Here is a 26,831-nt window from a genome sequence, read left to right as displayed (position 1 = left end):
CGGAGCCCTGAGCACGGCTCGACAGGTCTGTCATAGACAGACGTGGTGTCATTGGAGCTTCCGTAGTTGGTCACGCCGAGGCGATTCCCATAGTGAAACACCGAGCGAAGTTAGAAAAAGAACTGCACAACATATATTTACCTTTGCTCCCATGTCTGATTGAGACTTTTGCACAACTGAAATTCTTCTTCTGTCTTTGCACTTGTGTTGTGTTTTTCCAAGAAACCAGAACCATGTGCTTACATTGGATTGTTGAATATTCTGATTTAATTTCAGTATACTGCTCACACCATCTTGGCACCTGGATGTCTATGATAAAATGTCTCAAGATTTGTCATAAGCTATGTTTTTTTTACTTTGTTGCTTTCTACAGCTTTGTTATCACAGCCAGAGAAGCTGACCTCAGTGCTGATCACATCAGCTTATAGCTAATGTCCTTTTACACACACTACTTCATGTAGGGATTCCTATTTCGGCATGACCTCTACACAGTCTGTAAAATCACTTAGGTCAGGTAATATGTGAGTTAATGAAAGTTGTATCAGTTGTCACTGATGCCTGTTCAGTTCTACGCTTTGGGTCTTCCTCGGTCTCGAGATTTCCTTGCATGCACATGGAGGGTCCTAGTTACTAGTTGGAATAACTATAATAATCCCAACTGAAATATAAACAGAATATGACCTTTACCTTAGCAAACAAAAATGGTAAACAACAGTGAATTTCTATATAAGAAATGCATTTCCAAACTGGGAGTTTCTACTTAGTGTCACCTGGAGTTTTACAGGCTCTGGCAGCTTCATCTCTAACAGTCCTTCTTTGGGGACATTCAGCACTCCCTCCTTTCCTCCTCCTTCGGCTTCACCCTTCTTTAGCACCTCCAACTCCATGCAAAGTGCATCCTGCTTATTGCGTCGTTCACAGAACACAGAAGGTTCAATCAGTCGGAGGATATTCTTCAGATCTCCGTTTTGGAAAACGCCCATGATGAGCATAGTATATAACAGCTTGATGAGTGGAACAAATAGAAACTCTGTGCTTCCTCCTACTGGGTCCCGTACGTGCATGCTTCCCTCCCGTACTGCCTCTGTCAACATCTCAATGGTTTTAACTTTCAGTATATCTAAGGGGAATTCAGGGCTGTACTGGAAACAATCTCCTGATCCACTGTTGCCGTTGTTAAAGCACGATGGTCCGGGCCTGGAAACAAAATTTGGGGATGTGAAGTGCATTCTGGGTCTCAAAGAGGTGCTGAGTCCAATGCCTGGCAGGCCATGTTTCTTCTTTTCATTTGGGAACAGAGTGATGCTCTTTGTGTCATTGGTCATGGGAACAATGTACTCATTGTTCATCATGAGGCGAGCTGTAGCATAGCTGCTCAGGTGGATGTCGATGAGGAGGTCATAGTAGCCAGCACGAAGAAGACCTGTGAGGACAGACAGAACAGGTTTGACGTCTGCCCTGTAACGTTTACATGCTTCTTTATCATGTTCAGTACTATTGCACATATTAATTCTTCTTATGTTTATTGTTTTATGGACTATCTAAGGTGCCAAGGTCAAAAAATTAAATGAAATGAAAAAAAATTACACTATTCATATTCTTAACCAGCTGTCCGATTAAGGGTTGTGGTTTTACTCAGACAATTGGAACAGTATTTTATAAGGCTAACGCTGAGAAATAGACATAGATTCAGAAAAAAATTCAAGAGTTTCTATAAAGTAGGTTTACTATATAGAAAATTGAGAATGAGAATATGCTTTATAAGCAGTGTGTCTGTTACCTGGCATATATTTATTCTCTATAGCGTAAAGGAGCTGTGCCTCATCCACGTGGGAGCAGAGGGCATGAGCTACTCGGTTGTTTCCCAGAGCACAGATGGCAGAGTACAGTCTGAGAGTATGGTAGTGAAATTTTAATAAGTCCTTCTGCTCTGACAGTTCCAGGATATCCAACGACCTGAGCAACAGAAAGGTACACACTGCATGAGAAATGTGCGGGAGGAAGGATGAAAAGGTGTGTGTGTTTAGCTGTGTGGACTGTACCTGTTCTCCTCAGGTATGTGCAGAGACATGAACTGCAGAGGTTTGTTACACTGCACCAGCCAGCCATGTCGATCATTTGCTCTGGATACTGAGACCTGGACAAAAGTCATACACAACATACGCTACATTTGAGATTATTTTTCAGTACTACAGAAAACTCTATATGAAAAGATATTTATCCATCCATCCATGAACGGCTTATCCCAGCTACCATAGATAGAGACAGAAAACCGTTACCTGTCGGGCAATTTAGACTGGCCAATTAACCTAGCCCGACTAACTGCATGTCTGTGGAAGGAAGCTGGAGTACCCAGAGAGAACCCACACAAACTCAGGAAGAATGTGCAAACTCCACACAGAAAGGCCCCAGCCAGGTGGTGGAAATGAATTTATTTAAATCCCACAATAAAAATCCATCCCTCCATCTATTTTCTTCCTCTTAATTGGGACCAGGTCACAGGGCAGCAGCCTAAGCACCTCCCACAGGACTCCCCAAGGGACATGGTCAAATGTGCTGCTGACTTCGACTGAGGACATTGTCGGGTGTTGGAAGGAATGCTTCGCAGATTTCCTTAATCCCACTGACACGTCTTCCTTAGAGGAAACACCCAAACTCAAGTATTTGCTTCAGCCACTGCCCCGTTCTGCTTGGCCTGTTGGTACCCACCGGCTGCTTCCGAAGTCCTTCAGGCTAACCAAGCTCAATAGGACTCCTTCCATGGCTGATGGTTCCCTTCCCCTCTGGGGTTGACCATCTGGTTCGACATGTGGTTTGGTGGTTGGTGCATGACAGGCACCAACCACCTTGCGGCCACAACTCAGTGCAGCAGCTTCAGCAGTTTTGGTCCTGAACGTGGACCATTTGGACTCAGTGTCCCCAGTCTCCCTCGGAATGCTGTCTAACTCTGTTGGAGGTGGGAGTTGATGCAGGCGAAAGGGATATTGGATACCCACCCCATCCCATCAGCCCAGCACATATTGCAACTGACCCCTACGGTGCCTCCTGCAGTTTACCATGACCTAGCTGAAGTATTTAGCAAGGACTTGGCTCTCTCACTTCCTCCGCAGAGACCATATGACTGTGGAATTGATCTGCTCTTGAGGGCACCACTCCCCACCAGTCACCTGTACAGTCTTTCTAAGCCGAAATGGGAGGCCATGGAACACTAAATCAGTGATTCTCTGGCAGCTGGAATAATCCGCCCTTCCAAGTCCCCACTCAGGGCGGGGTTCTTCATTGTGGAGAAAAAGGCCAAGTCCCTCCAAACAAAATAACGATAAAGAACAAGTATCCCCTGCCATTGTTATCTTCTGCTTTTGAACTGTTACAAGAAGCCACCATTTTCACAAAATTGGATTTAAGGAATGCCTATCATTTAGTAAGGATCAAGGAAGGGGATGAGTGGAAAACAGCTTTCAATACCTCCCTGTTATATTTCTAAAATGTGAGTTCCAAGTTCAGTCTGTCGCTTTTTGGGGGGTTCATTGTGGAACAGGGATGGGGCGATCGTGACTCAAGAGTTGGGAGTTTGCCTTGTAATCGGAAGGTTGCCGGTTCAAGCCCCAGCTCCGACAGTCTCGGTCGTTGTGTCCTTGGGCAAGACGCTTCACCCGTTGCCTACTGGTGGTGGTCAGAGGGTCCGGCTGGCGCCAGTGTCCGGCAGCCTCGCCTCTGTCAGTGCGCCCCAGGGTGGCTGTGGCTACAATGTACCTGCCATCACCAGTGTGTGAATGGGTGGATGACTGGATGTGTAAAGCGCTTTGGGGTCCTTAGGGTCTAGTAAAGCGCTATACAAATACAGGCCATTTACCAGGGCCAGCTGCAGGTGGATCCAGCTAAAATTAAGGCAGTGGTAGAATGGCCGGAGCCCCAGACCCATAAGCAGCTGCAGAGGTTTCTGGGCTTTGTAAATTTCTACAGCAATGATTTCAGTGGCATTGCTCTGCCCTTCGCATGTTTAACCTCTCCCAAAGTTCCTTTCCAGTGGGCTCCTGTGGCGCAGCAACCATTCTCCGAACTCAACAATAAGTTTGCCTCCATGCCCATCTTGCTGCAACCAGACCTCTCTCAGCCATTCATAGTAGAAGTGGACACGTCGGATCTGGGAGTTGGAGCGGTGTTATCCCAGCACTCTGGGGGTAAGCTTCACCCATGTGCATATTTCTCTCGTTCAGGCTGAGCGGAACTATGACGAGGGAGATCGAGAATTGCTGGCCATAAAGCTCGACTTGGAGGAATGGAGGTGCTGGCTAAAAGGGACGGAGCAGCCACTGATCATCTGTAAAGGCCGCAAAAACCTCAAGTACCTGCAAACGGTGAAGCGCCTCAACTATTGCCAAGCCAGGTGGGCCCTGTTCTTCACTCGGTTCAATCCGACCATCCTGCCTGCAGCCTGCATCATAGGGGCCCTCACATGGGAGACTGAAGGTCTAATGAGAAACGCAGAGTGGGAAAAACCCGACCCTGGAACGGGCCCTCCTAACTGACTATACATAACCACTGCAGTGCGCAGCAAAGGGATTCAGTGGGCCCACTCTGCTAAGTTTAACTGTGGATAAGAACCGCACAATAACACTGATGTAACGCTTGTTCTGGTGACCGTCACTAGCTCGAGATGTCCAGGATTTTGTTTCTGCTCGTTATACCTGTGTGCATTATAAGGCCTCCAACTCTCCACCAGTTGGGTTTCTCAGGTCCCTGCCTATTCCCAGGAGACCCTGGTCGCACATCGCCCTGGATTTCATAAGTGGACTACCACCATCCTCAGGTAATGCCACCATATGGACCATTGTGGATTGTTTTTCTAAAGCTGCACATTTCATTGCTCTGCCCAGGTTTCCCATCCCCTTGGAGACAGCAAAGCTGTTGACTGTTCATTGTTCTGCCTTGGCATAGCTCAAGACATTGTGTCCGATTGGGGTCCACAGTTCACATCATGGGTTTGAAAGGAGCTTTTGCTCTGTTCTGGCGGCCCAAGTGAGTCTTTCCCAGACCAACGGGCAGGCAGAGAGGGCCAACCAGGAGCTGGAGGCAGCTCTATGTTGTGTGGTTTCTTCTTAACAGTCCCACTGGAGCTCTCAGCTGTCATGGGTGGAATATGCCCATAAATTGATGACCTCCTCAGCCAGCCAGTGTCACTGTTTGAGGTTTCACTGGGATATGAACCTCCGCTCCTTTCCATCACTGAAGGGGAACCCTCAGTTTAACACCATATCCATCGTCCTGCCTTTGCATTCCTGACATACACGTTGTTCGGCCAAGCTTTACCTATCAGAAAAATGGCCTCAGTTTTGATTGTAGAATATTTTGGTATATACAGTCGTGGCCAAAAGTTTTGAGAATGACACAAATATTGGTGATGAATTAGAATAGCAGACTGGATGCGTTACAAAGAAGGGTGATGCTTGAAACATAGGCAGCCATCAATGTGTTGCATGTAAAGGCCTTCACAGGCAAGTATGTTGTTGCTACTAAGATCGCACCTAAATCAACTGGATCATCGGATTATCAGATCATCAAGAACTTCAAGGAAAGAGGTTCAATTGTTCTGAAGAAGGCTTCAGGGCACCCAAAAAATCCAATAAGTGCCAGGACTGTCTCCTAAAGATGATTCAGCTGCTGGATCGGGGTGTTGGCCATCACGGAGTTGGCCATGGGGGATACTATTGTCAAACACGATAATTTCAGTTTTCCTGTCATTTAGAATAAGAGAATTACCTGCGAGCCAATTTTTGACCTCGTGCATGCACTCGTGAAAGCCGTGCAAAGACATAACGGGATCATCAGTTAATTCGAAATAGATCTGTATGTCGTCAGCAGGACAATGATCCCAAGCACACCATCAATTCCAAGTCTAAATGAAAAAAAATATATACAAATGAACACTTTGCTAAAATTCCTTCATAGTGCTTTGACAGATTTATGGCCAAGGATGGCACAACCAGTTATTACTGCAAATATTTTGGATTTACCTGGGTTATGTTTGTCTAATATTAAAATGTGTTGGAGCTTAACCATATATTAAATATGTTAAAAAAAAAAAAAGAAGGGAAATAAATAAGAAATCAGCAACGGGGCAAATGTTTTTTTTTCACATGATATTATATTTAATGCCATTTGAGTCTCTATGACAGATGACATAGAAATGGACTATAAAATGGGCCATTACTTGAAAAGCTGCCTTAGACTATTAAGCTCTTTTTACCAGAGAAGATTTGACAAGTTTTTCATGGGTAAAATCCACATACTAAACTCTGCAGCGCAAACCACACATGTGTTTTCCTTACAAATGTGGCACAATTTAAGGGGAAATAATCAGTCATGCCAGTGGCATGAGATTTAATTTAAAAGTAGTGCTTTATTATATGAGATGCTTATGAAGGGCGGATAGTGTACACACTCTGCATGAGTTTGCAGGTGGCAGGTTTGTGTCCCGGGTCTGTAATAGTAATGCAGAACTATAGTAAGACACTGTTACCTTAAGGAAGTGGTTGGAAACACGACTCCATAAAACAGGAGTAAGAAACTGTACGTGCAGCCGTGGAGGACATTGGGAAACTGGGTTCTTCTTCTCACTCTTAAACAGACCAGCTGATAGAGGCATCACATTCTGACAGGACACAGAGAAAAAGTTGGATAATGACCAAATACATACATATCTATATCTATCTATCTATATACATCTCTCTCTCTATATATATATATCTACTAAGAAGCTGCTGACAATAATGGACTTGTTTAACTTCATTTAACATGTTTCAGGGCCCACTCACACAGCAGAACACCCCTTTTGACTTGGTCTTCACTTATGGTGTTACCATTGACCATTTGCATATAAATGAAGTTGTTTTCAGTGATCAGTCTCTTTTATTAATTATTTTACCAAGAGTCATTCTCTCAGTTCTTCCCTTTTTGTTTTTGATGTGTGTGTGTGTGTGTGTGTGTGTGTGTGTGTGTGTGTGTGTGTGTGTGTGTGTGTGTGTGTGTGTGTGTGTGCTCACCTTAATACGACCCAGTTCAAACTGGAAGACATTAGGACTTGTGGCCTTTGCAAAGACTGCAGGGAACAGCTTAGTACTGGGTTCCACCTGTGCATGGGAAAAGTTTCTAAAATTACCTATAAATGCTGAGGTGATCTGTCAAAGTCCATAACTGCTGCACTCTGAAATTTTGAGACACAGTGTGCAGTCAGAGTGTCAGATTTAGTGTTGTTGTGCTGGTAATACTGAGTGTGCAGTATGAGACATGCCTGAGACACACAAAGTAGATTTGTACCTACAGTTGTGGTCAGAAGTTTGCATACATTCATCATAGGAATGTCATGGTCTCTTTCAAACATTTGCTTTGGTGTCTCACTATGGGGAATGCTCTCGCGGGATTGTCCTCAGAAGCCTCTATGTCATCAGGGAGGTCCCGCCCTCCTCCCTATAAAAGGATGTGACGCAGTGTCATTCAAATTCCTCTTCTAACTTCTTAGAAGCCCCATCTCTCCTGACTGCTAACGTGAGTGCTAGCTTAACAGTCTATTCAAGCAAGCTAACAGCTTGGTCACTGGGCGCTAGCATGACTCACGTTTTTAGTTTGCCTACTTTTCACCATAAAGCCAAGTTGGAGAGCGTGTTAGCTTCCACCACGCCCCACACGAGGGGTCATGCTTGAAAGACCACAGCACAGATTTCCACTGGTCTAATGTCCATTCCTTGTGTTTCTTGGCCCATACAAATCTCTTCTGCTTGTTGCTTTTCCTTAGTCGTGGTTTCTTAGCAGCTATTTGACCATAAAGGCCTGATTCACACACTCTGAACAGTTGATGTAGAGATGTGTCTGCTACTGGAACTCTGTGTGGCATCTATCTGGGCTCTAATCTGAGGTTAACTTGTGATTTCTGAGGCTGGTGACTCAGATGAATTTATCCTCAGCAGCAGAGGTGACTCTTGGGCTTCCTTTCCTGGGGGTCATCCAGCTGCCATGCAGACATTTAAAAATCCCTCATTGCCGAGTTCCTCTGGAATTGCAGAACCCACTGGCCTAGGAAGCACATCCTGCCTGCTGTTCAGACCACAAGAAGAAGCTGACCACCTAACATCCCCCATGGATGAGCTGGACCAGCACATGCTCTGTGTTCCCTTCAGGACCCAGTTCCAGAGCCCATTTGAAGAAGTGTCTTCTGCCTGGGACCCGATTTTAGATCACGCAGTGCACATTCCAATAAAGAGACGACAAGATGCTTTTCAGCTGAGTCAAGGGTCACAGTCTCACTAGCACACACAGTTTATTAAAAACTCATCAAGTGCATCCAGGGCACAGGAAAAGTTTGTGAAAAACACAGAAAACATGTTGAAAACATATTGCCCTCACACACAAACACCACTGGGGTCCATTTCCTTGTGGTACCCAGCCCCATGAATGCTGGGCAAAAACAGGCCAGGGTTGCAGAACCTGTTTCTGCCACAAGAGGAAGCCAAAGCGCCCTCCACTGTGGGCTGCCTGGCTTTGAGCCCTCTCTCAGCAAGACCAGAAGGGTGGCAAGCTCTCCCTACACCAGAGTGGGTTGTGAGGACATTAGAGCAAGGGTACTGCTTGCAATTTGCAACCACCCTTCCCAGATTTTCCAGAGTGATTTTCTCTCTTGTAAAAGGCGAATCATCCAGAATTTTGAAAAAATAAATATTTACGTTGTGAGAAATATCTCAGGAGCAGAGCTGATGCAGCTTTTACTCAAAGAATTTTCTTGTTCCCAAGAAGGGTGGAGGACTGCGTCCGACTGGACTTAAGGGCACTAAAGCCGCATCTCAGGTCGTACAAATTCAGGATGCTGACAAATCCCACTCTAGTGTGCCCAGGAAATTGCTTTACATCAACAGACCCTTAAAATACCATATTTTGACATTCACATTTGCCCGCCTCACAGGAAATTCCTTTCCTTTTACTCTCACCCAGAGCCATTTCAACCTGCATCACCCGCTAGTCTGCCATTTTATGAAAGGGCCACGAACGCCCGTGTCTGAACCTCCCTACGTACAAGCTCCTGGTCCTGGCAGCAGTTTCACAGCCACCATTTAAGTTTCCCCACAGTGGGATTTATCAGAGAATAGTGGTTACGGTATAGAGTAACCTCAAGTTTTTAAAATCTTCTTCTTTCATTGTAAAATGACTATACAGCATACGTGTTTAATGACTTCAAAAAAACAAAAGGATTGGATGCACATGTTTGTATATATATATATATATATATATATATATATATATATATATATATATATATGCCTTCTGGATAAAGGTTTTGTGGTCAGACAAGACAAAGATTGAGCTATTTGACCACAAGCAGAGGAGTAAGATGAAGTGGAGTGGGGCTTTTACACCAAAGAAAACTGTACTAGCTGTCAAATCTGATTGTGATAGCATCATGCTTTAATGTAGTTCCGCTGACTGTGGCATTACTACAATGAACAAAGAGGATGGAACAATTAAGCTAGAGCCGGGGTCCCCAACCCCAGGACTCAAGTCCAAATCCAGACCCCAAGGGAGTTTTGCCTGGACCGCAAAGCATTTAATCCTTTACTATGTAGTTAGGTAATTTACTCCTGCCGGCTGCGTGGCTGACTTTTGAACAGGTGTGAGAGGCAGCTATGTGGGTCAGCAAAATTCTGGTCCACACTCCAAGCCAGCTGGTGGCGGTATTGCACCACCAACCACCAAAAAAAAAAAACAAAGAAGAAAAAACTGCAGGTCCTCAACACAGATTGCTAAATTACAACCCTGGGAGATAGTGCTTGCTGATAGTACAATGGTGACTTTGTGGTGCAGAGTGAGTAAAAAAAGAATGGCTTTGTCAAAAATGCATAAAGTCCACGAAAATCGGACATTAAAAGATAAATGGACAGGCTTCGCTCACAACTGACTAATGAACATTTGCATGCATGCTTAAGAATTGAACTGAGCCCATTTCAACCAAAGTTTAAAATGCTAGCTGCAAATGTCCCTGCAAGTTCCTCCTACTGAAGTGAGAGCCAGCACTGTTCTGGAATATGTTCTAAGTTACGTTGTGTTGGGTTTGTCAAACATATTTTCTGCGCCGTTTAAAGCACTTGTTGGTTTATGTGCAATACATGTTGTGTAGATTATTGCATAATTTCATTGTTAAACAGTTTTTTGTTTAACATTCGTACTTTAACTGGATTGCATTTTTCTGTTCAGCAGATGATTTAATAAGCGTACGAATTATTGATCAGTAGTTACAAATCTATATTGTTAGTTAAATATTAAAGAAAATATTTTTGTCGTTTCATTTAAAAGGTTCGGACCCCAGATTGATTGGATGACGGAGGTAGTGGACCTCTTGCTATTTTAGTTGGAGACCCCTGAGCTAGAGGATGGTCCCCAAATTCTGGACCTCAAATGAAAAGCGAGATGGTTGAAATTTGGGCACAACTGGGTGTTACAAATATCCAGAACATCCAGAATTATGGCAGAAGCGAACTGGTAGCTAACGAATATGTATGGTTGAGGTGTAACTTGCTAATTGACATTCAACCAAATATTAGTGGATCTTATATCTTTTCACTAAAAATCCTAAATAAATTCGAACTTCAATCTATTCAGTCATTCCACAATTCAAAGAAATCAACACAAGCCTAAAATTGCCATCACAGTATTTCCCACAATGACTCTCTGTTAACTTGTGACCACAACTGTAGTTGCTAGCAGTACTACAGTACTGCTACCTGCATTTTGTTGGAAGTGTGATAGCAATTTCTGCCAAACTGTTGATTTAAGTTTTAATTTAAATCTAAGATTATTTCTTAGCTACATTCCATTCAGTTTTCTTTTAGACCTTTATTTGAATTCAGTGAGGTTTTTTTTTTTTTTACTTTGCCTCAGTACACCACCACACTGGATTTTAAAACAAACAATTAAGATGTGATCAAAGTGTAAAATTTTAGCTTTAATTCAGTGGGTTTCAAATTCCCTGAGTAGTGAATTACAGCCATTTTTATAGTGTCCCATTATCAGGGGCTCAAAAGTAATTGGATATGAAATATCAGGATTGATTTTAATACTTGGATTAAAATCTTTTGTCAGTGACTGTCTTAAGTCTAGAATCCAAGAAATCCCACAAGATGCTTTGCAGGAATGTTACTACACCCACCTTCAGCTTCCAGCAAAGGCTAACCTGGAAATCCTGTCAACTGAAAGCAGCAGTCCACAAACTGCTGGAAATAATTTTACAATTTCTTGACTCTTGTGGTGTTGCTGTGCTGAGAAGTGCATTCCTTCTTTTTAAGACTCTGATTATTTGCATGCAAAGTTTATATAATTCTTGACAGGTTAAGTTGGTTGTGCACATTAATTATTGCTTCCTTCACTTGCGTCATATTTCTTTGTACATCACATTGCTTGAAATCAACTCCAACGATTAATGCTACACTTCAGTCACATCTTCACTGTTTTAGAATACACTGTGGTGTACAGAGGCAACATTACAGAAACTGGTTAAATGTCTAATAACTTAGAGATCCATATATGTATTTTTTTGATGAGTCAGTGGATGCCTGGTTCATTAGTAGGCGAGGAAAGGTGGAGGACAACATAGTGTGTTTGTAGATGGAGACATGGTTTTATCAGAACTGGTTCAAAAAACAAAAAAGCACCTATTTTCTTGCAGAATAAAAAAATAAAATGATGTACAAAAATGAAAACCTGGAATCAAAGCATACATATTTACCTGGTAGTATGTGCTGAGTTCTTTGCCATTGGCTGTGAATGTCAGCAGACCGTTTGTAGTGTCAACCAGGCAGCCAATCTCTAAGCCGTTGTTCCTCCCCTGAGTGGGGCTGCTGCTTTCTCCACCCCACACCATGTAACAGTTGCTGCGTTTTATGCTGCAGGACACAAGTGGAAAGTAATGTAGAGTTAGGTCCATAATTTTCTGTTGTGCCTCTGTACATCACAACAGTGGATTTTAAGTCAAACAACCAATATGTGACTGAAGTGCAGATATTCAGCTTTAATTCGAGGGGTTTTATAGAATTTTTGCATGAACGTCTTAAGATCTTTAATTATTTTTATACGTAGTCTCTATTTTCAAATTATTTGAAAATTGAATTGGCCAGTTCCTTTGTTTTTCAGACTAAATGGTAAATGGACTGGTTCCTATGTACCACTTTTCTACTGCATTCTAGCTAAGACACACACGCACACACACACACACTCATATTCAGAACAATGCATTCGAGAGCAACATGGGGTTAGCATCCTGCCCCGTTCTTTAACTGCATCCTGTATCTTCTGGATGAGGTAGTTTGCATGTGTTTATGTGTTTATCTGGATCTGTGCATTTCTCGATGTTTAAGTATTTTAGTGAATGAATCAGTTTGTGTCTGTAAGCCTTTACAGGAGTGTGTGGTGGCTGCCATAAAGAAAAGTGAGTTTTCCTAAGATTGCCCGGTACATTAATGGAAAATGTTGTGCTGCTCTAAACAAGATGTTATGATGGTGTAGATGTGCGTTATGAATGTCAATAATAATTCAGTGTCCAACATAACAGTCCCAAAAGGCTTAAAATCCAGGCTTCCCCGGTGTATTGTAGCACAGATTAATTGCTGACTTTAATTTTGAATATAAGCTCCAAAGAGATGGCAGTACAAGTGAGAAAGGTCATCATAGAGTTGAGGGGTGGGAAGTGCTGAAGTTCAAATACTTTGTTATTCTGCTTAAGAAGAATTTTCAGGTATCTCTATTTTACTTGACCATTTATTTTCTGACAACTTTTTACTGTAAACCCTACATTTTCACACAAATATCTGTACATTCTTTTCCTTAAATTTATAAAAAAGAAAAGGTGTATTGCTTTACATTGAAGACATTTGAAGGGAGTTTTTAGTTCCCTGCACTGCCGGCTTCAAACGTCAGACCAATTTCAGCCTAAATGGAGGGAACAGTAACACACTGATGTATCCGTCACCAGGGCTGATCCCATACAAAGAGATGAAATAAGCAAAAACATATAATTTGTGCATTATTTATAGCTCTGTGGTTATAATTGAGCCAGAGCCATCTGGAACTGCGTTTTTGGTGCAGATGTCCTTAAGTTTTAGTCGCAGTACTTCAGCATCTAGTAAGCCCTAAGGAAGAGTGAGCATAAAGGGAGCAATGGATTTTTTTTTTCAAATGCAGGGTTTCTAGAACGTTTCCAATCCACAAACATCATTGCAAAAACTGTGTGCATGCAGTTGGTCATATCGTGTGCTGGTGTTTTTCCCAACGACACTAAAGAGTGCAAGGTAATCTAAGGAGCTTGGAGAGAAAGTGACTGGAACTCATGAAGATGTTTAAACTCTCATCCAAGAGGCTTCTTCAAGTTCTTAAACCAAATGGTGGAGAGTCCGAGGTCTTTAACCCTAAATGAGGGTTGTCCCTTAAGAGGGTCGTTAATCATGTGCTTCATCACATTAGCCAGGGTTGAAAAAGGGAGTGGGTCTACCACTGTGAGACCGTGCATCACCCTACGATTTGACCTATTAGGCCACCTAACACAAAATGTGAGTGGTGTTCAGGGAAGGAATCTGCATTGTAGGTGGCTGACAGTTCGTGTTCTAAGCCACCACCTCTGTTCATGATGTCTATTTACAGTGGACATGTATCACGTCTTTCAAATCATCTGTCTTCTCAGTCCAAACTGTGAACACGGGCATCCTCGAAAGAGTGACCTTTGATCTTTAGGTGCAAATGTAGAGCTGGACTAGGGCTGTGCAATATGACCAAAATCTCATATCCCGATATAAGACATCTATCGTCCGATAACGATATAAATCACAAAAATTTAACATTTTCTGCAAATTCTATCTCACCTGTTGTACTTCAGCTTGGTGATGCACAATATCACAAACAAGAGGCAACAGGCAGAAATATGACATCAAAGCCAAAGTTCCAGAAGCTGCAGTTCCTCTAGAGGCCACTTGAGGCTGGCTCCAAAAGCAAATCAATCCCCACAGACTCCCATGTTAAAATGTCCATTTAAAAAGCTTTTTCATAGCATTGCTTATATCCTACTGTATGGGAGGTTTCCCAGTTCATAACATGTTTTAACAGTCATCTATGGTGTGGCTGTGACTGAGAAAATGAAGGACACAGGACACCCACTGGCTAATGACAAGTCATTCATGAGCCCACCATTCGCTGTCAGATCCACCCTTTATCATGACATCTAGTGTAGCTACAGCCAACCTTGCATAAAGTCTATGATAAAACATAAACAAGCTGATAAACAGGTGAAACATTCTTACACTCACGCAAAATCCTGCAGCTCTGTTGCAACATGCCACTCAGCCCAGAAACCTATCCATACACTTCCACAAGAGACTTGACTAACCTCTCATGAACTTTGCCCTTTTCGTCTCCCAGGGTAACCGTGACAGTCCGGACCTTGTGCAGCTCAAAGCACGGGTCATACTGATGGAAGTCAGAAGTCACCCAGCCTACCCAAACACTGCTGGGCTCCTGACCTGGGAAGATCCGCACTGAATAGTAGTACTGCAGAAAGAGCAAGAGGTGCAATCACATGTAAACCAATACAGGAGTTAAAGCACACTGAGCATTTTGAACCAGGTTCAGCAAAAAACATTCATCTCCTATAAATCAAGCCACACTTGCTCACTGGATTTATGAGCTACGCATCATGACAGTTGTCTTACAGTGGAGGCTTGCATGAGGAAATCAGAGCTAACTCTGTCATCAGCCATCACCTCCTCCGATACACGAGCAGATGAGGGACAGCTGTTGTCTGGCTTGTTTCTCTTCAGCGTCAACCTGGTAGATTGGATTAAGAAATAAACACCATGAAAGAGAGGAAAGAGATTGCTAGAGTTCAAAACCTTGGATAAATATCACAAGAGGAACATTTAACAATCTGAAGCCTCATTAATGTGATGTTAATGAGTCAAGGGTTTGTTGAGAGGATGGAGGGATTACCGCTGTTTGAGCTTGGAGGGCTTCTCCTGGTTATAATCTTTGTGGTTGTTGAATTCATCTCTGTCGGGTCCATTGGGACCATTATGACTGTGAGATGACTTCATCAGGACCTCAAAATCTGACACATTTTCAAAGTCCTCCAACTCCTGCAGAAACACACAACTGAATGCACAACACCACTGCAACAGGAAGTAATCAAAGAAGTCCTGACATAAATCTGTTAAACTCTGTTTTAGGTCACTCTGTATAATATCACCCAGACCTTTTAGTCACGGTTTGTTCAGTGGATTCATGAGACTTTGTAAAAAAAAACTAAGAAAATTGTTAAAAAATGTTGTGAAGGAGTTGAACATGATTTTGTTCAACTAATGTAGTTAGATATCAGTCTCCATGTTTCACAGCAGCTTTAACAGAATCACTACGACTACTATAACATTATTAATTATAAATTATTTCAACGTCACAAGCTAGAAAACTGTGAGAGAAGCCAGGTGTCAGATATCAAGTTAACAGTGTTGTAAAATGCCACCTAAATCCAGAGCAGAGACAGAATCAGACGACGAATATGGGACTCTTATGACTTGGTGTTGCTACAACAGCAACAGGAAAACTTTAAAAGCTTTGTCAGAGTCATTATGGATTCAATAAACTCCAGAACAGAGGCAATAAAAAGTGAGTTATACAAGATCTAAACAGGCCTTCAGTTTACACATAAAGACGTGGATCACATAAAATCTGAAACTGAAAAATTGAACTCTAACATTCAACGTGTGTGACATTCTGTTGGCTGTCACTAACAAGATGGCGTAACAACCTAGTAACTGAGCGTATTGTGGAGTCACTGGGGGAGACCTGAACAGAGGAGAAAGTGAAGAAAATTCTTTCAGAAAAGCTACAACTGGAAATAAACACACCAAGCCCCACACTTCTGCACATTGTTTGTAACAAGAGGCGATTTGAGTTACTGCTGCAGCTCAACGCGGATGATCATTCTCTTCAGACCTCTAACAAGGCATTTTTGCCCAGAGAACTCCAGCTCCTGCATTTGCATTTATGCATTTTTGATTGCATTTATGTGAGTTTTACAAAAAGTATCTGTTACCCTCTTTGGTGAGAAGAGGCTGCCGTTTGGTGGGCACCTGGTTTCGGCACATTCTATGGGCATGCTAAGTCTGTAGAAGGTAATGTCAGTGTAGCTGTTCTGTGAGCCGAAGGACTTCTGAGTGACCTTCAGGCATGGACACGACTCTATTGTCTCGTCTATCCTCGTCACCTGAAAAAGAAACACAAACATATGTTTTATTCAGCTCAGCTTATTTTTTGGTTATTTATTCAACACGTTTGTTAAATATTGAGAATGTGTTGAAATGTATCCACGGTCCTGTCCTCACCTCGATGTGTTGGTGGTGGAGGGGTACTGGTACAAACTGAGGGAGCCTCTTGCTAAGCCACATGGTGACATCCCGGTTCATGTTAACAGCAAAAGGCTCATAGCCTTCTTGTAGGCCACAAATGGTGAAGTACTTTAAAGTGCTGACATCTTTACCAAAGTTCATTCTCCCAGCCTGACACACACCCAGACTGCAAACTGGTATAAAACCTGTGACAGACAAAAACAGTCAAATCCTATAAAACATATATTAATTATGTATCTTAAAATCTGCGCACTAGATAATCTGCTTCTTTCACATCTAAATGCTATCATAGTCAGTGCTCCTTAATCACCAAAATTATGTTTTGTTTTTGCCTCTCTGGCCAAGAAATACGCCCAACAGGTTTATTTTCCCAAGCAGACCATTACGGCTTTTGCTGGTCCACTTGATTGTCATAGGTTATTTGATCTTTATTTATTTTTTTACATTTTAAGTTATTACAATCAGAATGGACAGGACCGGAGGACAGAAAAGAGAAAGAAGAAGAGAAGAGATGTTGGGAAGTGAGTTATCATCAAAACTATTCTGACATATTTACCTTTGGGAGCCTTAAATCAAAGAAGACAATGCTAAGAAATGAATCTGGTAGACTTATCAGCTGCTGTCCAGATAACATTACTGAGCTTTAGGACTATTAATAAAACAGAGGTATAAATATCCTGTTTCTAAAAGTGGAGTTACTCTGACTTCCAAGAAGAAACCTGAAGCATTCAAAGTGTTTTTTGCCATCAGTCTTAAACTAAACTGCAGTTCAAAGGATATGCTGGTTAAGCGCCTCAGCATCAGCTTGTAAGATAGTAAATGATGACTGTGTTGTATAGAAGGAGATGCACTGTGCACTTCATTGATCTGTTTAAAACACTGGACACAGTGACAATTGCATAGACAGCCAAATAATAATTTGGCTTCGGCTTAAAAAAATGACAGACTCTGTGCTTCCTTAGGAAATGCCCATTTCCTGCTCCTTCCCTAATTTTGTACAGCCTCTGTATTGGTCTTCCACTTCAGCTGGTTGTATATGTGGACACCTGGATCCTTATATTCCTCCACCACATAAACATATTCTTCTAGGATAGACATTTGATATCTCTATACTGTCTTAAAATTGCTGTGAAGAGTTGGTATCTTACACTCTAATATAAACAGCTTCTTATTGAAAGATATCCTATATTTCATACAGTGTATCCAGATGTTGCACCTTTGTGATAAAAGCTTTGCTTTTCAATATATTTACTACTGATGAAATATATTTATATCTATCATCATTGGTTTAAAAATTAACTGGCAACAGTATGGTCAGTCATTTAGTTGTTGTTTTTTTCAAATGCCAAAGTTTGCTGGTTCCAACCTCTGTGTTAAAAGTTTTCTAAGTAACGACTGACATTTTAAGAGTTTCCTACAGAAATAGTCAGCTGTTAAAAAAATCATAGTTACAAACTTTGAAACATAGGAGAAACACATTTAATTAAATGTAAGAAACAGGCTAACAAAATTGACAGACTAATAATTGAGTAAATATGTTCTTTCATCAGTTATTTACCCAGAAGAACACTTGGGCCACCTGCTTTCCCTAGTTGGTATGTTTAGTAAGATTTACTCTTTGGTCTTGAAAATGAGCAGTGTCTCCTGTTTTTACAAATGCATGTGCTGTCCAGGACAGAGTACTGACCTTCACCGACTTCAAAGTCCTTGAAGGCCAGCTCTGATCCAGAATCATCCAGCAACACTTCTCCATTGAGTGTGAACATCATGGTGTGCTCATTCAGATCCACCATGCAGCCCACCACATCTCCTATCTGCCAGGCTCGGCCAAAGTGTTCATTCCCCTGGTGCCAGCGCTGCACCTAGAAAACACAGTACATGCAGGGGTGCGTGCACACACATGCAGTTACAGGGATGATCAGTGTGGAGATGTAGTGGTGTTATTACCAAGGCTTTTGTCTACCCATTAGAAAAAATATTGACTGTTTTTGCCATTTCTATGATGCTCATAGTATGAATCAAATTGTCTATACATCCATCCATTGTTTAGTGCTTATTAAGGTCACTGTGTAACCAGGCCAGGCCACTCTCTCCTTGGCCAACACAAGATGTGTGCGGGTTCAACTCCTTCAAGTTGAACATGAAAGACCTGGACCAAAGATTGCTGATGTCATCACTGCACTGGCAGTCTACCCATCGGTTCCCCACTCTTCCCCTACCCACTCATGAATAAAAAGCTGAGATACTTCAAGCTTTTTCACCTGGAGCAATAATTTGTCTCCAACCTAAAGTGTCCAGTCAGTCCTTTTACAACTCAGGACCTGATCTCAGAATAACAAGTGTTAAAAGAGATTGTATTTTTTCATAACTATAAGTTGGATTAAGAACTAATCATAGGATGTAAAACTGACTCATTTATTAAAAATGTAGGTTATTGTAAAGAGGCTGATGTTTTTCATTTTTCTGTGTAAAGATAATGAACATTCACATTAGAAATAAAAAAAAAATGCCTGAATATAATAAATAAATGAGATTTGTGAAATGACTGCACCTTGAAGCCATCAAAGACAAATGCCTGATCATCAGAGCCCAGCTCCTGGTCTGGTAGACATCCTGGCCTGGCCCAGCCGACCCTCATCTCTCCAGCTGTTAGAACCTACATGATTAGGACCACGTTAATGTCCAGTTTGGAAAGTGTTTTACAAATATAATAAAAGGCATATTTGTCTTATTTCTAGTCAAAATAATTTCATCACATTTAAAATAAGACAAAATCAGCTAAAGAGTAAGATATACTAACTATATTAATTTTCACTTGTTCCATTGGCAGATTTTTTTCACTTAATACAAGATATTGTTGCTTGAAATAAGAGGGAAAAAAATCTGCCAATGGAACAAGTGAAAATTTTCTAGTTTCAAGCTCCACAGTCTAAAAACAAGTTTATATATATATATATATATATATATATATATATATATATATATATATATATATATATATATATATATATATATATATATCCTTCAAGCTCGGGTCCTCTACCAGAGGCCTGGGAGCTTGAGGGTCCTGCGCAGTATCTTAGCTGTTCCCAGGACTGCGCTCTTCTGGACAGAGATCTCCGATGTTGTTCCCGGGATCTGCTGGAGCCACTCGCCTAGCTTGGGAGTCACCGCACCTAGTGCTCCGATTACCACGGGGACCACCGTTACCTTCACCCTCCACATCCTCTCGAGCTCTTCTCTTCTCTTCTCTTGGTATTTCTCCAGCTTCTCGTGTTCCTTCTTCCTGATATTGCTGTCATTCGGAACCGCTACATCGATCACTACGGCCGTCTTCTTCTGTTTGTCTACCACCACTATGTCCGGTTGGTTAGCCACCACCATTTTGTCCGTCTGTATCTGGAAGTCCCACAGGATCTTAGCTCGGTCATTCTCCACCACCCTTGGGGGCATCTCCCATTTTGACCTCAGGACTTCCAGGTTATACTCGGCACAGATGTTCCTGTACACTATGCCGGCCACTTGGTTATGGCGTTCCTTGCCTGCTAGCATCTTGCACCCTGCTGTTATGTGCTGGATTGTCTCTGGGGCATCTTTACACAGCCTGCACCTGGGGTCTTGCCTGGTGTGATAGACCCCAGCCTCTATGGATCTTGTGCTCAGAGCTTGTTCTTGTGCTGCCATGATCAGTGCCTCTGTGCTGTCTTTCAGTCCAGCTTTGTCCAGCCACTGGTAGGATTTCTGGATATCAACCACCTCCTCTATCTGCCGGTGGTACATACCGTGCAGGGGCCTGTCCTTCCATGATGGTTCCTCGTCTCCCTCCTCTTTCTTGGGTTTCTGCTGCCTGAGGTATTCACTGAGCACTCGGTCAGTTGGGGCCATCTTCCCAATGTATTCTTGGATGTTCGTTGTCTCATCCTGGACTGTGGTGCTGACACTCACCAGTCCCCGGCCCCCTTCCTTCCGCTTAGCGTACAGCCTCAGGGTGCTGGACTTGGGGTGAAACCCTCCATGCATGGTAAGGAGCTTTCTTGTCTTTATGTCAGTGGCTTCTATCTCCTCCTTTGGCCAGCCTATTACCCCAGCAGGGTACCTGATCACGGGCAGGGCGTACGTGTTGATGGCCCGGATCTTGTTCTTACCATTCAGCTGACTCCTCAGGACTTGCCTGACCCTCTGCAGGTACTTGGTGGTTGCAGCTTTTCTAGCGGCCTCTTCATGGTTCCCATTCGCCTGCGGGATCCCCAGGTACTTGTAACTGTCCTCTATGTCTGCAATGTTGCCTTCTGGTAGTTCAATCCCCTCAGTTCTGACTACCTTCCCTCTCTTTGTTACCATCCGACTACACTTCTCCAGTCCGAACGACATTCCAATGTGGCTCAAGAGTTGGGAGTTCGCCTTGTAATCGGAAGGTTGCCGGTTCGAGCCCCGGCTTGGACAGTCTCGGTCGTTGTGTCCTTGGGCAAGACACTTCACCCGTTGCCTACTGGTGGTGGTCAGAGGGCCCGGTGGCGCCAGTGTCCGGCAGCCTCGCCTCTGTCAGTGCGCTCCAGGGTGGCTGTGGCTACATTGTAGCTTGCCATCACCAGTGTGTGAATGTGTGTGTGAATGGGTGGATGACAGGTTGTGTAAAGCGCTTTGGGACTAGAAAAGCGCTATACAAATACAGGCCATTTACCATTTACCATTGCTGTATAGCCTGGTAGTGTGGATCAGTGAATCGATGTCTCGTTCACTCTTGGCATACAGCTTGATGTCATCCATGTACAGGAGGTGGCTGACAACTGCTCCGTTCCATAGTCGGTATCCGTAGCCAGTCTTGTTAATGATCTCACTGAGGGGGTTCAGGCCTATGCAGAACAGCAGTGGGGACAGAGCATCTCCTTGGTAGATCCCGCACTTGATGGTGACTTGTGCTATGGGCTTGGAGTTGGCCTCTAGTGTTGTACGCCACATCCCCATTGAGTTCCTGATGAAGGCTCTTAGGGTCCCATTGATCTTGTACAATTCTAGGCATTCCAGTATCCAGCTGTGGGGCATTGAGTCATAGGCCTTCTTGTAATCAATCCAGGCAGTGCACAGGTTGGTCAGTCTGGTCTTGCAGTCTCTGCTGACTGTTCTGTCTACCAGTAGCTGGTGTTTTGCGCCTCTGGTATTCTTGCCAATTCCTTTCTGTGTCCCACTCATGTATTGACCCATGTGCCTGTTCATCTTAGCCGATATGATGCCTGACAGGAGCTTCCATGTAGTACTGAGGCAGGTTATTGGTCGGTAGTTGGAGGGGACCGGTCCCTTCTTGGGGTCCTTGGGGATCAGGACCGTCCGGCCTTCAGTTAGCCATTCCGGGTGTCTCTCGTTAACTAGCAGCTGGTTCATTTGTGCTGCCAGACGCTCGTGGAGTGCAGTCAGCTTCTTCAGCCAGTAGGCGTGAACCATGTCGGGCCCTGGTGCTGTCCAACTCTTCATACTGGAGACCCTTTCTTGGATATCTGCCACTGTGATGGTTACTGGACCCTGTTCAGGGAGGTCGCTGTGGTCTGCCCTCAGATCCTCTAGCCACTGAGCATTGCCGTTATGGGTTGCATCCTTCTCCCATATGCTCTTCCAGTATTGCTCCGTCTCCAGCCTTGGTGGTGCTGCTCTCTTATTGTTCCCTTGCCACTGAGAGTACACCTTTGCTGGTTCTGTGGAGAACAGCTGGTTTATTCTCCTGCCTTCTATCTCTCTGGTGTACCTCCTCAAGCGGCTGGCCAAGGCTGTGAGTCTTTGCTTGGCAGTTTCCAAGGCCTCAGGTATGGACAGCTTGCTGTATTTCTTAGGCACCTTATTTGTCGCACCTTTCTGCAACTCCGTTAGTTGGCTAACCTCCCTCCGTGCTACTTTGATCTTGCCCTCTAGCCTCCTTCTCCATGGTGGGTACTGCCCCTTGTCGCTGTTCAACTTGTAGCGAAGCATCTCACTGATCACTGCTGCCGTATTGTAGATCAGCTTGTTAGTGTCGGTAATCGTGGTTGTAGGTATTGCCCGTAGTGCTGCATTAACATCATCTAGCAGACCTTCTGAGGGTACTTCACGTAATCTTGGTAACCGGCTACGGGGGATCCAGGTTTCAAGCTTGGCTCATGATTCACAGTCAAATCCATTTTACAATATTCGTATTGCAACGAACATAAAAACATTTAATTATGCTTAAATAGATCCAGTTTAAAGTTTTATGGGTCTAATGTTTAGAAAAAGCACCACTGCACTGCATGGGTTCCCCTTCGAGGCCTTCCCCAAACCGCAGCTCAATTCATGTCTAAGCCATCCACCTTTATCTACTAAAACACTGTCAAACCTAAAGTGAGGACGTGGGCCCAGCGAGTGAATCAAAATCATCATCATAAAAAACAAATCAGTGGCTGATTGTATAAGGGTGTAAAATTAAGTTGAGTAATTTGTTCAGAAAAATATTTCCCAAAGTAAGGATGTATTAGGAAGATGTTTCACAGAGAGCTTAATATTTGTATCAGACAATCTCTGATGTATTTCAGTGATGCTCATTAAGCGTTTTATCTCAGTCACAACTATTTTCTTGCTTCTTACCTCCAGCTCAAAGTACCACTTCCCAGTATTAACACAGTATGTTTTTTCTGCTCTGAAAATGCGGAACCTCTCAGCCGACACGTTACTCAGGCCCGATTCAGCTGCTGGATGGCAGGGAGGCATGGGAGGAATGAGAGGTAAAAACAGGTGGACTTGGTGAGCATCTTAACAATGCAATGTCAAGGAAAAAATCTTACATCTTACATACTGTACTTCTGAATATTTAAGGTGTTTATTTTTCTCTCAAAAGTTATGGAAATGAAAAGTAAATACAATGAATGATGGTTTTTACTGAAGCAAACATGTTGTACCATGGTCTTGGTCAGGAGCTTCAAGATTGTATCCATATCCCAGGAGAGTCCTGACAGCCTCTCTCAGACTGTCTTTGTTGGACTTTTTGGTTCTCTCATCCAGAAGAGCGTAGGGGACCAGACGAGGGTTTCTACGGTTCTTTAGATCCTGACAAGAGACACAACAAGGTTACAAAATGGAAAAAACAACAACAAAAAACAAAGAATTAAAGAATTCATATAATAGAAGAAAGAATTAGCCTGTTAGAATTTACAGCTAAGAGGGGACACAGCAGCATTTCGTACCACTGGGGTGGCCTTGAACAGAAACAAACTGCAGTTCCTCTAACTGCCATTGAGGGTTCCTCCACAATTTTGTCAATACATAGCACTGTTTTCTTTTAGAAAGTAATGCTGACAAACACGTTCACGTTATTACTTCTAGGCTGTAATTCAGTATTATCAGGTTGTTCAAAAACTCCCTGAAAAGTCTTTATTTGATCTAAAATGCTGCAGCAATTCTAATGATAGGAACTAGAAAGAGAGAGCATGTTTCTCCCATACTGACTTCTCTTCATTGGCTCCCTTTTAAACGGAATGTCAAATTTAAAATCACTGTCATCAAATACAAGGTCTTGAACTATCAGGCCCCATCTTATCTGAAAGGCCTCGTAGTACTTTATCACTCAATAGAGCACTTCACTCTCACACTGCTGGCTTGCTAAGTAGGAACTTTTGGTTGCTAGGGTAGGAGATGATTTTATAGGAGAGGGTAAGCCCTCTCCTATAAAATCATCTTAGTTACACTGAAATAGGTCTAGACTGTGGGGGATTCCCATGATGCACAGAGTGCATCGGAGTGTGAATGTGTGTGAATGTTGGTTAGTTTGCACTTGAGTTTAGCAGTGCTTGTATATGAGCGGGTGTGAATGGGTGAATGAGGCATGTTGTATACAGCGCTTTGAGTACTCCATGAGAGTAGAAAAGCGCTGTATAAGAATCGGTCCAATCAGTCCATTCTTCACACCTCTTTTCACTACCTGTGTGTTTATATAGCACATTGCATGTAATCATTAGTTACTATTAAACTCTGGCTCTCGTCCACAGTATGTGCTTGTCCTGTCTTCCAGTCGTAACCCACAGCCCACGACTGCTGTGACTGGCTTGGGGGTGCAGATTGGTTCTGACACAGGTTTCTTCATGTTAAAAGGGAGTTTTTCCTTACAATATAAAACAACTTGATCATTGTTGTCTGAAATGAATTAAATTGATTTCAAATGTTTAAACATTGTGAGTACCTGTTGTATGCCATAGGTCCAGCCCTGGCGGATGCGATCTCTTGCCCAAACATTGTGTGCATTCTCAGCTAGCTTGTCCACCATAGCTTCCTGGGTGGAGGTCAATTTGATGTGACTCAGATCCAGAGGAGCAGGTTTATAACCACTGGATAACTCATAGCTGCACAGATAGAGGTGAAGTACTGCATTGTTATACAGAGATCCTAAATACCCAGAATGTGCTGATGTCTGAGACCAGTCCATTTTCATCCAGTTCAACATGCCAGTGGGGGTTTCTGTTGCTCTAGTCATAAACACTCACCAGCCCTCTGAATCAACTTACTTTGTGGCAAGGTGCTTGACGTGTTATATAATGCGTTTTTATTTGAGTTACTTTTGCCTTCCTATCAGCCTGAAGCAGTTTGACCATCCTTCTCCAACATCACCTGCCGCTCACTGGATATTTTCTCTTTTTTGGACCATTCTCTTTAAATCGTAGAGATGTTAATGTGGAATAATCTCAGTAGATCAGCAGTTTCCGACAGTCTCTCAGGCACCAACAACCATGCCACATTCAAAGTCACTTCACCGTCACCTTTCTGATTGGTGTAAACTAATCTTGGCCATATCTGCATCCCAGAATTCATGCAATTGGATAATTAGATACAGTGGGGCAAAAAAGTATTTAGTCAGCCACCGATTGTGCAAGTTCCCCCACTTAAAATGATGACAGAGGTCAGTAATTTGCACCAGAGGTACACTTCAACTGTGAGAGACAGAATGTGAAAAAAAAATCCATGAATCCACATGGTAGGATTTGTAAAGAATTTATTGGTAAATCAGGGTGGAAAATAAGTATTTGGTCACCTCAAACAAGGAAAATCTCTGGCTCTCACAGACCTGTAACGTCTTCTGTAAGAAGCTTTTCTGTCCCCCACTCGTTACCTGTATGAATGGCACCTGTTTGAACTCATCATCTGTATAAAAGACACCTGTCCACAGCCTCAAACAGTCAGACTCCAAACTCCGCCATGGCCAAGACCAAAGAGCTTTCGAAGGACACCAGGAAAAGTATTGTAGATCTGCACCAGACTGGGAAGAGTGAATCTACAATAGGCAAGCAGCTTGGTGTGAAAAAATCAACTGTGGGAGCAATCATCAGAAAATGGAAGACATACAAGACCACTGATAATCTCCCTCGATCTGGGGCTCCACGCAAGATCTCATCCCGTGGGGTCAAAATGATCATGAGAACGGTGAGCAAAGATCCCAGAACCACACGGGGGGACCTGGTGAATGACCTGCAGAGAGCTGGGACCAAAGTAACAAAGGTCACCATCAGTAACACACTACAACGGCAGGGAATCAAATCCCGCAGTGCCAGACGTGTTCCGCTGCTGAAGCCAGTGCATGTCCAGGCCCGTCTGAAGTTTGCCAGAGAGCACATGGATGATACAGCAGAGGATTGGGAGAATGTCATGTGGTCAGATGAAACCAAAGTAGAACTTTTTGGTATAAACTCAACTCGTCGTGTTTGGAGGAAGAAGAATACTGAGTTGCATCCCAAGAACACCATACCTACTGTGAAGCATGGGGGTGGAAACATCATGCTATGGGGCTGTTTTTCTGCCAAGGGGACAGGACGACTGATCCGTGTTAAGGACAGAATGAATGGGGCCATGTATCGTGAGATTTTGAGCCAAAACCTCCTTCCATCAGTGAGAACTTTGAAGATGAAACGAGGCTGGGTCTTCCAACATGACAATGATCCAAAACACACCGCCCGGGCAACAAAAGTGTGGCTCCGTAAGAAGCATTTGAAAGTCCTGGAGTGGCCTAGCCAGTCTCCAGACCTCAACCCCATAGAAAATCTGTGGCGGGAGTTGAAAGTCCGTGTTGCTCGGCGACAGCCCCAAAACATCACTGCTCTCGAGAAGATCTGCATGGAGGAATGGGCCAAAATACCAGCTACTGTGTGTGCAAACCTGGTAAAGACCTATAGTAAACGTTTGACCTCTGTTATTGCCAACAAAGGTTATGTTACAAAGTATTGAGTTGTATTTTTGTTATTGACCAAATACTTATTTTCCACCCTGATTTACGAATAAATTCTTTACAAATCCTACCATGTGGATTCATGGATTTTTTTTTCACATTCTGTCTCTCACAGTTGAAGTGTACCTCTGGTGCAAATTACTGACCTCTGTCATCATTTTAGGTGGGGGAACTTGCACAATCGGTGGCTGACT

General features: G+C 43.1%; 1 protein-coding gene across 6 annotated transcripts in view; it reads right to left on the bottom strand.

The window, feature by feature from the left end:
- LOC146567902 (ryanodine receptor 2-like) overlaps nt 1–26,831 on the bottom strand; it is a 327,426-nt gene that overhangs the window by 176,346 nt on the left and 124,249 nt on the right. For 5 of the 6 annotated variants that reach the window (XM_085283596.1, XM_085283600.1, XM_085283597.1 and 2 more), the window contains exons 24-39: nt 24,604–24,763; nt 23,327–23,474; nt 23,016–23,119; nt 18,979–19,083; nt 18,115–18,289; nt 16,404–16,612; nt 16,115–16,285; nt 15,013–15,158; nt 14,736–14,850; nt 14,414–14,574; nt 11,768–11,924; nt 7,044–7,130; nt 6,521–6,652; nt 2,043–2,137; nt 1,781–1,956; nt 771–1,423 (exon numbers count right to left, since the gene is read on the bottom strand). In XM_085283596.1, coding sequence (XP_085139722.1) covers nt 771–1,423; nt 1,781–1,956; nt 2,043–2,137; nt 6,521–6,652; nt 7,044–7,130; nt 11,768–11,924; nt 14,414–14,574; nt 14,736–14,850; nt 15,013–15,158; nt 16,115–16,285; nt 16,404–16,612; nt 18,115–18,289; nt 18,979–19,083; nt 23,016–23,119; nt 23,327–23,474; nt 24,604–24,763 — 2,794 coding nt within the window. The remainder of the gene's footprint in view (nt 1–770; nt 1,424–1,780; nt 1,957–2,042; nt 2,138–6,520; nt 6,653–7,043; nt 7,131–11,767; nt 11,925–14,413; nt 14,575–14,735; nt 14,851–15,012; nt 15,159–16,114; nt 16,286–16,403; nt 16,613–18,114; nt 18,290–18,978; nt 19,084–23,015; nt 23,120–23,326; nt 23,475–24,603; nt 24,764–26,831) is intronic. The other variant, XM_085283599.1, reaches the window with a different exon arrangement.

The sequence above is a fragment of the Mchenga conophoros genome, linkage group LG8 (assembly GCF_057382185.1).
Source record: "Mchenga conophoros isolate Kocher_MC1m ecotype Shallow Benthic linkage group LG8, M_conophoros_male_GT1.1, whole genome shotgun sequence".
NCBI classification, from domain to species: Eukaryota; Metazoa; Chordata; class Actinopteri; order Cichliformes; family Cichlidae; genus Mchenga; species Mchenga conophoros.
Note: the sequence above shows the minus strand (reverse complement) of the source record. Positions and strands in the feature narration are given on the sequence as shown.